We start from the raw sequence: 17,132 nt of genomic DNA on the forward strand, positions 1-17,132 counted from the left end.
GTTGTGTTCAAGCTCAAACATGTATTGTACCAATTGAAAATTTTGGAGAAAGTATAAAGTTTTGGCTATACAAAATAAATGAAGACAAGTTCTATAATGAAGAATTGACGATGGTATATCCAGCTATTGTTTGTACTAAGCGGCAAGTCTTCACTAAGTTCTCAACTGTAAATTAATGTCATTAATTACTCCTACCAAGAGAAGTTAATTGCACAATAAGTTCAGATTCAGTTCTCACATTATTAATTAGGCTACACCTACACAACACTACACTACACCAATATAGCCGTTTTACATTTAACTAATAACAAAAATGATTAATATTCCTAGTTTCCACGTGGAGGAAGGAAAAAAAATACTATAAATCAGCACAGAATAATTAAATAGAGAATTCGTTTGATTGTAAAAACATGACTTGATTTCCATTCCTAGCAAATGCAGTAGATGTTTGTCTAATGATACCATTTATTGCCTAGGGGCAATAACGCTTTAATTTTACTGATGTATCAGCCTACCTATATCCAAGGTCCTTTTTGATATAAATGAAATGAAATATGATTTTTATTTTCATTCTATTAATTCGCTTGATATAAATGAATGAGGGATGTAATTGAATTAAAAATACACAGATACGTTCATATCAAGGACTTCAGTTATGCATGAGTTGATCTAATAATAGTGCAATAATTAACGTGTGAGGCCATTAAAGTAGTAGTAATATTTATTTACCTATATAAAATAAGTCTAAGTAATCTTGCGTAAGAATAAAGTTTTTCTAGCTTTATTAAAAAAGATAAGATGGAATAATGCAGGTAAAGATGAGAAACTATCGTACTAGTACACGACATTTAGTATATGAGTGTACAATGTTTTGTAAAAAAATAATCTCCATCCCTTTTTTTATAATTGAGCCGGAACTTTTCGGTATGAAATTTAAGAATTGTTATTTAGTGTGTTAAGTAGATAGATAACAAATTATAAAAGAGACAAAATAGAGAGAATAGAGTAGAAAGTTAACAAAGTATAGAGAATAGAGTAAGTGAGACTGTGAGGGTAAAGTTTTAATTAGGGGTCCTACTATGTATGGAAATGACTCAATTATAAGAGAACTTACCAAAATAATAAAAAAAAATGACTCAATTATGAATTATGGGACAACGGAGGGAATATTTGCCTAGGGGTAGGTAGGTACGGTATACCTTACCGAAACCACCATACCGTATACCTTACCGTAAATACGGTATGCGAAAAAGTTATACCTTTACCTTACCAAAGTTTTCGGTATACCAGACTTCGGTATACCTTATTTTCGGTATGATGACTTTCCATACCAATATCGTACCTCATTTTCGGTATACCGTACCGAAGTTCGATATACCCTACTTTTGCGGTATACCTGACTTTCAACATCAATTAAAATATAAAATTAGAGTTTTTAGAATATTATTTATATTATATAATTTTGAAAATAAATTAAATATAATTTATTCATAATTATATTTATATTTCACAATAGATTTTATAATTTAAAAATATATAAAATATATTTTATATATAATTGTGTTTATATTTTTGCGGTATATACCTTAGTTTACGGTATATACCTTAATTTACTGTATATACCGAATTTCGGTATGCAACGGTATATTGCGGTATTTGAAAATTCATACCGTTACCTTACCTGAATCTTTCGGTAAGGTATCATACCGTACCGAAAGTCTTACCGAAAGTCATGGTATACCGAAAATTCGATATTTTCGGTATTTTTTCGGTACGATAAGACCAGTATTTCGGAATTTCGGTATTTTTCCCCAGCCCTATATTTGCCTTATAAAATTTTCAACTTTGACCAAAATTCTAATTTTATAACCAATTAAGATTTTGGCGCTAATATGAGTTTTATGACTTACGTAAATGATAATATTAGATGTCAATTAAAATGACATCTTATTGTAAGCACCGAAATGACTTTGTATTATACTAAATTCAATAAATTCATTTTTGTACTACCTTTCATCTTGTTTCTCAATTTTCCGTTTCTTCATTTCTAAATTCCATTTCATTCTTTCTTAATAATCCCTCCGTTCCGTAATAGTAGAGTCATTTCATTTTTTGCATTCGTTTTGGAAAAATAATTAAAAATAGTTAAAATAAAGAAAAAGTAAAATAAGTGAGAAGAGTCTTATCTACATAATTCTCTCTCTTACTTAACTCTTTCTCTATTTTAGTTATTTATAATTATTTTTCAAAACAAGTGCAGAAAATGAAAAGACTCTGCTACTGTGGAACGGGGGAATAATAAACTATAATTCAACAGAATATAATCATTTAATTTCCTACTCCAACACAACGGCCTTTTGTCGCCTAAAATGTGACACCATTTTAGTTTATGTCCGATAGTGCTACGTGAACAAGTCATTATGCTATGTTAACGCCAAAATCTTGATTAATTGCAAAATCAAAACAATTCAATAAATTGATTAAATTAAAAAAAAATAATACAATTGGTTGCAAATCAGAACATATTCAATAATTTAGAGATAGATTTTAAGGGAAGTGATCAATTGCTAACTCATCATTTAATTGCTAACTACAACTAATTTAAGGTCATAGAATTTTAGAAACGTGTGGTCTATAATTTGCCACGTGTAATTTTCGTTTTTATTAATAAAATAAAAAAAGATAAAAAAAAACCCTCCAAATTAGGGTTTTAGATGAAAATGTCAATACAGTGTTTCGAAAATATCAACACAATGCTTTGAGAATGTCAACACAATGTTTTAAGAATGTTAAACCATTGCTTATATTGACATTCTACATGTATTATATTGACATATTTTATATAGTATGTTGACATTTCTGCTGTACGAAAAAATTAAAAATTTTCAATTTTTTTTTTCAAATTTTGACGTCAGAACATATGCATGTAGGATATCGTTGGAATCCTTATGAAATTATCTTTAATTTAATACTCCCTCCGTCCCGCTTAAGATGACACGTTTTCCTTTTTAGTTTGTCCCAACTAAGATGACACATTTCCTTTTTTGGTAACTTTCTCTCTCCAATTAATACAACCCAACCACTTTTTCTCACTCCTATTACAGTATCCATCTATCTTCATCTCTCTACTTTAATACCTACACTCACCTTCTCTCTCTCCAATTAAACACTTTAACCAATAACTCCTAAAATCCCGTGCCGGCTAAGCAATGTGTCATCTTAGCCGGGCGGAGGGAGTATATGTTATATGAATTTAAAGTTTTGAGATTTCTTTTAAAAGTTAGTTATAATTAAATATATAGTTAATTGACATTAATACCCATATTGATATTTTTTGAAATTAATCCTATGACCCTATTGACGTTTTTCGTTGATCGTATTGACATTTAGAGACTAATGATCTAAGCCCTTAATTTGAAAATTTAATAACTATTATTTAATTGTAGTTAGCAATTAAGTCATGAGCTAGCAATATACCACTCTCCTAAATTTTAAACTGATATTTAAAACCACAATTTGACGGAAATTTAAAATTTTATAGGGCGAATTATACTCTTAAAATTAATCTTAAATAATTGTGTTAAAATTTAAATAAGCCTCAGCCCAAATAATACTATTTCTCGGCCCAATGTTGATGCGAACGGCCCACAAACAATTTCCAAACAAATGGGGTCTTTCTCTTTCACCACAGCCCACACTGTGTGTGTGTGGTGAAGCTTAATTGGGAGCAGGCAGAGAGCTTCCATGGCGTCTTCGTTTCAATTGGTTCACTCCACCACATCATTGAAGAATTCTATTTTTTTCCGCCGCAGTAGAGTCCTAGCTTTTCCTCTCGACCTATCGCCTTTCTCCACCTCCTCCGCCATTTTTTCTTCCAGTATACTACAGGCGCATAAAAAGTCGAGGCAACCCGCTGCCGGCGTGAAAGTTTGTAGAGACGGTAAGCTTCAGACCTTCCATTTTATTGTTCACACGCACACGCAATTTCAGCTTCAATTTCAGAATATTTGCAATGACTGACTAGCTAGGATGTTATTGATTATTGGTAACAGAGTATTCAGATTATTCTACGGAATCCTACCAGCTATACGATCTAGCGATTTCAGCATTGTTATGCTATTATTCTGTGGTGATGATTCGACTTATAAATGTGCAGAAATTGTGAAGGATAATCCGACGAGCAATGTTCCTGATTCCATTTTCTCAAAGCTTGGATTCGATAGGAGGAATAATGCAATATTCAGCTATTTTGATACCAACTACGCCAAAAAATTTGCAAAGTTCGAAAATTTATGTCCTATAGTCTCTGTGAAAGCGGTAGGTTGATTTCCTGATTACAGATTTCAAGTTTATATCTCTGTTTTAACTACCATGTCTTCACACATCCACTCTGATTTTTCCACTGAATCCCATCATGTTATTTCTTGCTTTCGTTGTTGGATGCTAATTGATGATAATCCTGTGCTTTACATATTAACCTCTATAGAAAGGTCGAGCTTAATGCTCTTAGCAAAGCGTCCTTGGTTTGACAAGGAATTGTTTTTAGGTGCTTCCCATAAGATTAAGATCAACTAAAAAATTATGCCTAATTTCTGATGCTCAGTTGTGACAAAAATAGCCTACAAAACATAAATTTCCTGGTGCATTACTTATTTACTATGAGGGTTAAAAAAACAACTAGGCTTAAACTTCATGCAACTTGTAATTGTTGGGAAAATATCATCAGTTGTCACATACAGAATCAAGATGATTAGCCTATCTGTTGTAGTCAAACTTGGTTGACTGATTTGATGGGATACTGGAGCCAAATTGTCATGTTTGGAAAATTAAATTCACCTAATTGGGATTTAGAAACGATTCAAATCTTTTTGTTAGTTTGAACCTTAGCTATCTGGCTTTACCTCCAGGGCTTAACTAGCAACTTAGTATAGAAAGTAAAAGTAATTCTCTACATCAAGAAATTAGCTTGGGTTTCTGTTTCTCATCTTGAATCCTACGGATATTGTCGTAATCTTGTTTGCAGGATAAACATCTAACATTTTTTTTATCCTTGTACTTCTCCAATCTTATTTCTCTATTGATGAATCTGTAAATTTATATCGTGAAAATGAAAATATCTGGAAACAATAGTATATCTCTGTGTTAGCTAATTTTAGATATATACAGATTAGCTGCAGAGATAATCTCATAGTATATGTCTTTTTACAACTTGTACTTCTCAAATCTCATAGTATATGTCATTTTAGGTCATCCTTCTTAAAATAACCTAAAAACTAAACTAAAAATGACCTCCATGAATTGGTTTTGTGTTCTGCTATATGATTGAGTTAAGCATATATATATATATATATATATATATATATATATATATTGTTTTCTAAAAACTTAATGAAATCCTCCCCATCCTCGCTAATTCAAAGTGGAACTTGACCCCCTTTCTCTTCTTTAACTTGAAGGTTGAAAAACCAAAATCTAATTGATATATGTGTGTGATCAGTACCAGGTGGAAATAGTCGGAATGCCTGTCGGAAAGTTGTCTACATGTAAGCTCTTACGTCGATTCCTAACCCATCGCTTATTCTCTGTGGCTAGCTCCTTGAATGAACCAATTGCTGACTCAATATTCAGTGACACACACAAGTCGGGGTCCTACACGCGGGGCGACTCCACCTTTTACTCCCTTATTCAACACCATGCCCACTCTGGTGATTTCAAGGCCTTGGAGCTTATCTTTCAACGGATGAAGCGTGAAAACAGAGCCTTTTCTGAGAAGATTTTCATCCTAGTCTTCAAGGCTTATGGCAAAGCATGTCTCCATCGTAAAGCTGTTGAATTGTTCAATAGCATGGAGGATAAATACAGCTGCTTGCCAACTGTTAAGTCCTTTAATTCTCTTCTTAATGTCATTATTCAGCAGGGATTGTATCGTGATGCTCTGGAGTTCTATCACTATGTTCTTAACGATAAAAAGCATATTTCTCCCAATGGTTTAACGTTTAATTTAGTCATCAAGTCGCTGTGTCGATTGGGATTAGTTGGTAGGGCTGTAGATATGTTTAGGGAGATGCCTGCTTTCCATTGTAAGCCTGATACATATACTTACTGCACTCTCATGGATGGTTTGTGTAAAGAGGATAGGATTGATGATGCTGTGGCTTTGTTGGATGAGATGCAAATAGAAGGGTGTGACCCAACTCCACCTACATTCAATGTGTTAATCAATGGGCTTTGCAAGAAGGGGGATCTGGCCCGGGCAGCTAAGCTAGTTGATAATATGTTCCTCAAAGGCTGTGTTCCGAATGAAGTTACTTACAACACGCTCATACATGGGTTGTGTCTCAGAGGAAAGCTAGACAAGGCAGTCAGTCTTTTGAGCAGAATGTTGTCAAATAAGCTCAAGCCAAACGACATCACTTATGGAACCATAATAAATGGACTAGTAAAGAAGGGACCAGCTACTGATGCTTTGAACATGTTACTGGGAATGGAGGAAAGAGGCTATGCACCAAATGAGTATGCTTATTCTGCTATTATTAGTGGGTTGTTCAGAGAGGGGAAATCAGATGAGGCACTAAAACTGTGGGCCAAGATGTTAGAGAAGGGATGCAAACCAAATACAGTTGTGTATAGTGTTGTTATAGATGGTCTGTGCCAAGACGGAAAGCCCCATGAAGCTGAAGAGTATTTTTCCCAAATGATTGATGCGGGTTGCTTGCCAAATGCACACACATACAGCTCCCTGATGAAGGGCTTCTTTCAGGTCGGAGACTGTGATAAGGCAGTTCTTCTATGGAAAGATATGGTTGAGAAGGATTACATGGATAATGAGGTTTGTTACAGTGTGCTTATTCATGGTTTCTGCAAGAATGGGAAGTTGGAAAATGCTCTGGTGATATGGAAGCAGGTGCTGGCTAAAGGACTTACACCCGATGTTGTGGCTTATAGTTCCATGATTCATGGTCTATGCAATGTTGGCTTAGTAGAACAGGGTTTGAGCTTATTTAATGAGATGCTATACAAAGCATCTGACTCCAAACCTGATGTAATCACCTACAATATAATCATCCATGCCTTGTGCAAACAGGGCAGTATTACCCATGCCATGGATATACTTAATCGCATGTTAAGTGAAGGCTGTGATCCTGATTCAGTTACCTGCAAATTTTTCCTGACAGCTTTTAGGGAAAAGCTTGATCCACCTCTAGATGGTGGAGAGTTCCTAGATGAGCTAGTTCTAAGGCTACAAAAATGTGATAGAATAATTGGAGCTTCTAATATTGTTCAAGTGATGCTTCAAAATTTTCTCCAGCCAAAGGCCTCCACTTGGGACAAGGTAATTCGAGGGATCTGTAAACCAAAGAGAACTGAAGCAGCCATCAACAAATGTTGGGGGGACTTATTCTTCTGATTCAGCCAAACCAACTTTTGGTATGATTTCATACTTCTTTAATATCGTCCGGACATGGTATTTAGCTTCGTTTCGTAAGCTTCTGGAAATCTGATTATTTCCTCCTGGTCTTTGCGCTGCTCGAAAACTGTGTTACTGCTTTCTGTTTGATGTTTAGTTCTCAAATCTTCGTCTTGGACCACTGCAACACCTTCTTACTAAAACTGTAGTTTCTCTTGTTGAGTAAAAAATTACTACTCCTATATTTTCAGTATTTATTTAATAATTAAGGTCATGTCTTATAAATTAGAAGCATCGTAAGTAAAATACATAGGTCATGTTTGGTAGGGTAGATAACTCATCTGGGGATGAAATTCTATGAACAAGTTCATTTATGAACCATGATCCTCAAGGTTATTTAGAATTTATTTAAGGTCAGTGAAGTGACCACAGTGTAGACAGGTTCGGAAGGCCTATCTGCATTGAGAGATTTGGACTGGAAGTGCTCTTGAAGGTCACCACACTCAAACGCTACGTCAAGCACCAAACATAGAAGTATGAAAGACAATCAAAATCAAGTCTGCCGCTGCAAACAAACACATGAAAAGGAGCATTGCCATTCTGGATGCATAAGCTATGGTAATCACTCTCTTATCTTATCTTATCCTATCCAATAAACTCACCAATTAATTTTGTTTGATCACATTTTCAGAACTTCGAGAGTTTCACTAGCCCGGGACAGTAGGTTCTTCTGCAGCTGTACAAGATTTTCTACGACAACTATCCTGAGGTATTGTTTGTGTGTCTTCATATAGACCTCACAACCTGTGGAGGATTTGACAAAGAGTTTATATGCTCTTTTTGTGGAAATATTGCAGGCATTATCTGTCATGGTGATTGTGAATGCAGGGCATGCCTTTAACTTGCTATGGAACGCGTTGTCAAGTGTTTCCTCGACCCTCACACAGTGTCCAAGATTCAGGCATGTTGCCAACTGCTGCATCAGCCGCTTGCACCTCTCTCTAACTTCTAAGTGAAAAGGGCGTTTTTGACGCAGCAAGTACCAGAGCAGATTGCTCAAATTGGTTGGTCAAAGTTATGTGTAGCTATCTATGTATGCATGATTGTGTTGTTTTGATGATTTTGATGCGCATTTTTGGAGTTTGTTCTAGCTGGCTGCCCGATATTCTTGGGGGTAGCTGTTGCTGTAGGAGTGAAGGATAGTGTCAAGAGGTCCATAGAGAAACACATATGGGGCTGAAGGAATGTTTGTACTATGTACTTATTTTTAATGGTGTATGATCAAATACTAACTAATTTATAGTAATAACTAATAACTAACATCAATTTTGTATGTTAAAAATATCAACACAAGGACATAAATTTATCAATATTCTTGTGTTGATAAACTTATGTCTTTGTGTTGATATTTAAAATTTACATGTTGTATTGATATAATTATGTCTTTGTGTTAATTTTAATACACAGAATTGAAAGTTATTTGTTATTACTGTAAATTAGTTAGCACACTAACGCAACCCTATTTTTAATCGAGACCAAATATTGAGGAAAGTTTTCATATTTTAAGTGGATTTACACTCACATGGCTTAATTTCTAATGCAGTGGAGTGGATGCGATAATTATATGATTAAACTTGTTAAAAAAATACTATTGTTTATATACACCAACTCATATAATTAATCTGATGTATCAAAGTGATCTAGATTCACCAAAGGAGCAAGAGTTTCATTCCTGATCCTCTTAACATTAGGGGAAACCAAGCTCCTATGCCTAAAACCATAGAAGCTGAGAACTTGATTATCCGCAAAGTTGAAAGCTCTATCCATACTCTTCAAACACCTCTCCACTGGATAGTTCCCATAGCCACCACAGGGCTTGCAACCCACAAAATGCGTCACAAACGGCCACCTCTCGTCTCCCAATCCCGGGTGGTACTTGTCCATCATCTCCTCGTACCGGTCCACCAACTCGACCCAATACCCGTGCAAGTAAAAGGCGTTCTCCACAAACACCTTGCTCATCCACTTGTCCTTTTGTGTGATAAGCAAGTATATTAAAGCGGACTGATCATCCGCTTCAAAGGCCGGCCGATCCTTGAGATAGGCCGTCAAGACCTTTCCAGCCTCCTCGCGCGTTGGACCCTTGGGCCCCATGGGCGCCCAAGCATCCAACAAATCCAACGACCACTGGCAGTTTCGCAACAGGAAAATGCCGGTGTTGAGGGCAAGCCATGACTTGTTCTCGAACAACATATCGGGAAATCCATGGATGATCAGGTTGTAACCCTTGTACTTGGACATTGGAATCTCAAACACCATGTCTGTGAACATGGCATCACTGTCCATCCACCAAATCCACTCCACCTCCGGATGCGACAGCATGAGGCGGCGGAGCAGAGGCAACTTGGCCCAAAAACCAGCCATTTCCTTATCTAAATGAGCCATGTTGTAAAGGATCTGAATCCCATGAATCCTACAATAATCCATCTTGTTTTTCAGAGCCTTCAACAGGTAGTGATCACCAACTGCATTCTCACAAGGATCCGGCTGCGACCCACTCACAAGCAGAACCCTAGGTTTTCCATTAACATAGCTCGGATTTTTCCCCACAAACTGCTCCTGCTCTATCTCGGATCGGATCCATGCCAGCCCGAGTGTGCCAAGGAGCACCAGAATGGTGACCAATACACTCATCTTAATGTTGTTGAACGTCTTGCGGATGCGCGTCCATATGCTCCCCTTCTGAGCCCTCATCCCTAAAAGATTGGATTATTGAAGGTTATAGAAAGATGGAACAAGTGAACATGCATACTAATACTATTGTTTTCTTAATCCTACATGGATATATCATCTCATAATTAGTTTTACATGTGATTTTGCTGGACCGAAAATTCCATATGCTCTCACGTTTGGTGCATTACTGTCCAAATCTCACATTTTATTTGACACGGGGATGCACGCATACACCGGTTTAAAATGAACTGAATTATTGCCATTCAATAATTCTATGTAACATGTAAAATATAGAAATAATAGTATTGGTTTAGAATAAATCAGTAGTTGGGAACATTTGTTAGAAATTGAATAATTGAGGACGACGTGCTTCATATGTTGAAATAAGTACTAACATAAAAGCATGTAGTATTTGTTTTTAAAAAGTTAAAAGATCAAGTGATTGGTAGAGATTGATTTTAAGATTAAGTTGTTTAATTTCCTTTTTGTTCTTTAGAAAAATAATTTTAATTTTATTAAAAACAGTTAAGATAGTTAAAAGATATAAACAATATGTCGTCATTTCACCGTCGTTACCACCACCTCCGACACCAAATTAAAACCTTAATTAGTTTTGTAAATACAAAATAAAAGCAAAAGTTCACATAGTTCTTTAATTTAAAACCTTAGTTTTGTAAATACAAAATAAAAGCAAAAGTTCACATAGTTCTTCAAGCCAAAGACCTTGACCCACGGTTCGAGCAGTCGAAGATGCATCATTTTATTATAGAAATCGATGAATTCATGGCTTTTGAGGCTACCGCAAATGGGGTAAAGCAGTGGTTGATTGTGTGAGTTTATAGTGGCGCTGAACTTTTTAGTATAAAAAATAAATAACGATAATCATTAAATACTTTAAAAGAATTCTTAAACCGTAAGAGAAAGGATGTCAAAAGCAGTATTTATGGATCGAACCTACTAGAAGGCGATTTGGATGAAAAGCTTCTAAAACGAAACTAAAAACGAATAAAAACGTTGAGGATAAAAAATTAACAGAGGTCTACACTTCTATCCCTATATGTTCTTTGTTGTAAATTTCGGGGTACAAAAAGTATGCAAAAACAAATACTCCCTCTGTCAGAAGGTAGTTGAGACGTTTCTTTTTTACACTCATTTTGTGAAAATGATAATAAATAGTTAAAATGGAAAGAGATTAGAATAAGAGAGAGAATAATGTACACAAGCTGACTCTTGTCTATAATATTTTTGTAGTTGAGTCCCAGAGGAAGAGGTGTTCTGTTGAGCAACCTCAAAGTTTTTGGTGTTGAAGGAGCATAAGCCAAAGTTATACAAATTGAAGAAAGCTCTATATGGCCTTAAACAAGCTCGAAATAGAGAATAAAGAGTAATTTGCACAATTAATTTGGTCATTCGTGCATGTATTCAAAGAGGTACATGACTATTCTTTGAGTACTGCATTAATTGATCAAACATAATTGTGCTTTTTCAACAATTGTACATTAACCTTAAGGATCAGCATATTTAGAATTTACATTAAAATATATTTTGATGTGGCTGTGATGATCTGGTTTTTGGGTTCTTCTTTAGTGTAGCTTTAGTTAATTAATAAATATCAACGTTGATCGCAGGGATGTTAATTAAAGCTTAGTATTTCCCATTTTATAATGATACCCACGATCAACATAGAGCAAGATTTCGTCAAACTTCATTTTTATATGGTGTGCACCTAACTGGTAATCCAATTTAAGAAATAAGAATAGCTCTACATTGAGGTTATGAGGCTAACAATATATACTTGTAGCTGTCAATATAATTCCATGCAATAAATATAAATCATCAATCTGATTTTATTTGTTATGAGGCTAACAATATATACTAGTAGCTGTCAATATTCCATTCAATAAATATAAATTATCAATTTGACTTTTTTTTGTTAAAATAGTGGTTTTTTTTAGATCACTACTCTCTCTCTCTCTCTCTACATGTTTGTGTTAAAATGACAACTCCTCTTAAAATGACAACGTGACAACGCTTATACAGTAATATTATAAATGCTACACAACAATATTACAAACACTACACAACAATCTATAGATTGCTGTATAGTGGTCGGATATTGCTGTTCAAGAAAAATTGCTGTACAAAGACCAGCATATTGCTGCCCGTCTTTTTCCAGAATTTTTTTTTTGCCACGTGGCAACTTATTATTCGTCCACGTGTACAAATGATTGGCTAGAAATGGTGGTATGGTGTTATTTTAAGGGGTGGTGGCACCCTAACATGCTCGGATTGTGATCAATTGAGATTTTTTTATGCTAATTGAGAAATGAGATGCAATATGAGCCATTCATTTTTATTAAATGAGTGGTCCAGATTTTTCCACATGGAAAATATCTTTAGATTAATTAATTATGAAAGGGCATAATGGTAATATCATGATAAATTTTATTCAATAAATATTTTTTTTAAATTTTTAAATTTTTTTTAAATTTTTTTTAAATTTTTTAAATTTTTATTTTTCAACTAAATATACAATTCATGTCAACTACACACATATAATGTCAACTATGTGTACAATCCATGTCAACCACACACACAATTCATATCAACTACACACATATAATGTCAACTATGTGTACAATCCATGTCAACTACATGTACAATTCATGTTAACTACATAATATAATGTCAACTACATGTACAATTCATGTCAAATACTCACTCCGTCCCACATTTGCAGTAACATTTAGGACTCGTTTGATAAAAAAGATGGTATATGAGAAGATATGTAAAATAAGATAAGAAATACGGGCTTCATGTTAAGATATGCAAAGATATGATTTTTTTCCGTTGTTGTTTGATAGAAAAGAAATTATCTAAATTTGTATTGTATATTAAATAACATGGCTTAACTTGACAAATTGGTGGGATACATAAACAAGGTTAATGTTATAATTTTGGTAAGATTAGATAGGGCCCTGGTCTTATATTAGGCTTTGAGTTAAGCTTAAGTATGGTATCAAACAATTAAAAATGTCCATATATAATTCTCTATCTTGGTATTACTAACTTATCAAACATGCCCTTAGTTATGGCACGAGTTTTAAGGAATTGGTGGAGTGTGTAATTAATGAAGTGAGAGGTGAAGTGTGTAATAAATGAAATGAGATGGTGGAGTGAGATGATGGAGTGTGTAATAAGTGAAGTGAGATGATGGAGTGTGTAATAAATGAAGTGAGTTGGTTGAAGGTGGGTCCCTCTTTGACTTTTTGGTTTTTTTATTTTTGTTTTGATTTATTATAATATAGATAATGGTATTTGGGTGTAATTTTAGTGAATAATGGGGTAAAATTTTATGTCCAAATATGGTAAATTCTAAATGTTACTCTAAATATGAGACGGACTTTTATGGCAAAATGTTACTACAAATTTGGGACGGAGGGAGTAGTATTTATTGAATAAAGTTGTTGACATTTGATGTGTAGTTGACATGAATTGTATATGTAGTTGAAAAAAAAAATTTAAAAAAATAAAAAATAATAAAAAAACGAAAAACAAAATTAAAAAAAATTAAAAAAAATTAATTTTTATTTTAAAAAAATAAATAAAAAATAAATAAAATTACAATTATGCCCCTCTGTTGACATAAACTACATGACTGTTGACATTTCACAAATATTCTGGATATATATATAGGGGAGCATTAGGGTCCAAGTGACCCTTTAGTGTTAAGTTCAAATGTATTTCCAGACTTAGGATTAACTTGATGGACGGATTAGATGTAAAGTATATATCATACCCGAGTTACATTATTTAGGAGTTGTGGTTACATTATGGGGGTAAAATTAGTACATCTTATTCAGGATTCGGTTTTTAAACGGAAGGAGCAAAATATCCGCTATTTCTCTCGATTTCTCTCTCTCATTTACCCCAAATCGACGAAAACCTAGTTTCCCACTTTTGCTCTCTGTATTCAATCCTAGTTTGTGGCGATTCCTTATCAAATGAAGACGAAGACCTCAATCCATCGCGAAAAAGTGGAAGATGAAGCTTATATCAACAATCGACGACCGAAATTGTGGTGTAGACGTGTATTTGTTCAAAATTACGCCGAGTATCGTAGGCTAGAAACTTTCAGGTCGGGCCTCCATTTTTCAAATGATTTAAGGTAATTTAGACATGTTATTCTCTCAATCATCTCCTATATATGTTAGTTACTCAAATGCCCGATTAGAATTGTCCAATTTTATGTTTACATTACCGAGACAATCCCTAGAATTTTTGTGAAAAGAATCAATTTTTAAGGTAAAGATTCGTTTGTTGTCGGTAAGCATACTTCATTTCTCTTGTTCGTATTTAATTACTGAGCAAGGTTATGTATATTATTGATGTTCATTGTTTGTAGTTGTCTATTAGTAGTTGTCGTTACATCATTCAAGGTTGTTGTATACATTATTGCTTAGTCAGCATACATTAGTCATCATGTTTGTACTACATTATTGTGAATTGTCGTGTACATTATTTGTGCTATAATTTACATTATTTACCCCAGTGTGATAAATTAAAACAAATCCATTATGTAGTAATGTATGCTCTCTACGGCAATAATGTAAACGACATAAGTCTTTATGTTGGTGTGTAGATACATTATTCATCTGGTGATGTAACATTATTCATTTTCAGCATGTCTTTATTTTAACGCATATATGACGTACATTGTTCAGTATGCGATTATAATCTCACTTTTATTATGAACTTTTGAATAGGGTCGAAGAGGACAAGAGTAGATTATGAAGATGAATTTGATGATTACTTTGAGGAGATGGATGTAGAGGATGTATGGGATGGAGGTCGTCGAAAGAGAGATGATGTGCTCTCTTTTAGGAGGACATGAACAGTACTGTAGCAAGATTTTGTACTACGTTTAGTATTGCAAATGTATATATATTATTTTCTATGTTGACATTATTCGTGGAACATGTTACATTATTTAATAGATTATGTTACATTATAACATATTCATCATGTATTAAAGTTTGTTATCTTATAATAATGTAAACCTACGTTATCAATAATGTAGTCGTTACAGCTTTGATGTATGGATTGCTAAATTAAATAAAGTAAATAGTATATCTCAAAAATTAAAATTTTCTATGCTTTCAATTTCAGCGGTTTACGTGTTATTTAATTATAATATGCTATAACAATTTTATTGTAGAAAGATGTGGTTTAGATTAAGATTTATTCTTGTTTTATGAATAATGTAACATGTTAAGTTTTTTGTTGGCGTTATTTGCATGCCCTTTGTTTCATTATTTACTACTTAGTGATATATTTTCCAATAGGCAACTCAGAATAATGTATAGCATGTTTGTTAACATTGTTGTCATGCGTATGAGCTTTGGAATGCAAAGTGTTTGTGATATACGTTACATTATTAAACTCAATCACAACATTACAACAACTTAAATACACTAATATATGCTGCTAAAAGCAATAATACATGATGCGTCTTCATGTTGTTGTTATATACATTATTCAGTTGGTGCTGCAACATTATGCGCTTTCAGCATAATTATATTTAATACAATTGTGAAATATATTATTACCCTGAAGAAACATTTTGCACACTCTCTCTCTTCCATTAAAATTATCTCATGCTCCATCTCTTTCTCCCACAATTTTACTTATTTTTCCTCCTATAAAAATGATAAACATCTAGCTTGCATCGACCTCATCAATAATAATTTCTACACGTATAAGCTCATTTCTATTAGCCAAATTTCACTCGAAAGAAACAATTTTGCCGTCGACTTCTTCTTCTTTGGGGCGGGCCGGTGCGACGGAGGGGGCAACCATGGTGGATTTCTGTCGGAGGCAAAGGGAAATTGGCCGGCGGAGGGCACGATCGACTTCTTCTTCTTTGGGGTGGGCAGGCAAGACGGAGGGGGCAACCATGGTGGATTTTTGTCGGAGGCAAAGGGAAATCGGCCGGCGGAGGGTGCGACCGCCCCCTCCTCCACTGCTTGAGACATTGAAAGATGGCGCAGAGTTCTTACTTTGGTTGTTTGATTTTGTTTCATTTACGGAAGGGAGACTTAATCTTGCTAAAAAAAAGAAGCGTGAATCATGGAAACTTACTAACTGCATAATATATCATATGTCAACCTTACCCTTTTATCATTATTATAATTATTAAAAGAAAAGATAAAATGGAGCCATATAAACTGTCCGATCCATAAATTGAAGGGATGAGATTGACTTGGATATTATATATATATATATATATATATATATACAAACCCCCTATTATACAAACTATACAAACTTTAATCTCATCCACTAAATATAATTAATCAACGATTTTAATATATGTTCCATATAAATGTCAACGTGTTATGTAAAATTGGTCAACAAAGGTTAATTTAGAGATAAAAAATATAATCTGAAATCACTAAATCCGTTTAGATTTAGGAATCCCGATAAGTTCGTCTATTCATTTATCACGTCTCCCTCTCTCTTCTTTTCCTCCCAATTCAACTTTTTGTCTCTCCTCGTCGCCGTGAAGCTTATCATCTGCGGCTGCATCATGAGTTCTCACCGACAACGAGGGCAAGTTTCGGCGCCGTCAATTGAAAGTGAGATTTTGTTGCTGACATTTTGATATTAATGGTTTATTTTATGTTGCTGACACTATGAATTGCTGACATTTTGGGTAGTAAAGGTTGATTTCTTTTGCTGCTGACATTATGAATTGTGTATGAGCTTCTACTGACATTACCAAGCAAGGAACCCTGTTATGAATTGTTTTTTTTTCCCCTTATGTTTGTGAATTAGTATAGCACACGACCTTATTTAGTTGGTAGCGACACCTTTGGTATTGGTTTCAATTTAAGTGTTAATGATACATTCCTACTGAGAGTGCATAATTCGTTTTATGGACATTGCTTACTGACTTGGCCTAGTGACATTGCTTATTGAGAAATCCACA

At 34.2% G+C, this 17,132-nt stretch overlaps 1 protein-coding gene and 1 pseudogene across 4 annotated transcripts; one reads left to right on the forward strand and one right to left on the reverse strand.

The window, feature by feature from the left end:
- Window positions 1–3,704: 3,704 nt before the first annotated feature.
- On the forward strand, window positions 3,705–8,734 carry EMB1025 (Pentatricopeptide repeat (PPR) superfamily protein). Of its 4 annotated transcripts, none has more exons than XM_048117007.2 (6): window positions 3,705–3,940; window positions 4,157–4,317; window positions 5,498–7,428; window positions 7,846–8,026; window positions 8,100–8,177; window positions 8,266–8,734. In XM_048117007.2, the coding sequence occupies exons 1-3, from the start codon at window positions 3,745–3,747 to the stop codon at window positions 7,406–7,408; spliced, it is 2,268 nt and encodes a 755-aa protein (XP_047972964.1). In that variant the 5' UTR covers window positions 3,705–3,744; the 3' UTR covers window positions 7,409–7,428; window positions 7,846–8,026; window positions 8,100–8,177; window positions 8,266–8,734. The 4 variants fall into 4 exon arrangements, with proteins under 4 accessions (XP_047972964.1, XP_047972963.1, XP_047972965.1 ...); XM_048117006.2 differs by having other exon boundaries at window positions 7,850–8,026; XM_048117008.2 differs by having other exon boundaries at window positions 7,850–8,026; window positions 8,297–8,734.
- Window positions 8,735–9,085: 351 nt separating this feature from the next.
- Window positions 9,086–10,162, reverse strand: LOC125209363 (putative xyloglucan 6-xylosyltransferase 3 pseudogene; annotated as a pseudogene).
- Between the last annotated feature and the right edge of the window lie 6,970 nt (window positions 10,163–17,132).

The sequence above is a fragment of the Salvia hispanica genome, chromosome 3 (genome assembly GCF_029641045.1).
Source record: "Salvia hispanica isolate PSC_SH4W2 chromosome 3, Shi_PSC_v1, whole genome shotgun sequence".
NCBI lineage: Eukaryota > Viridiplantae > Streptophyta > Magnoliopsida > Lamiales > Lamiaceae > Salvia > Salvia hispanica.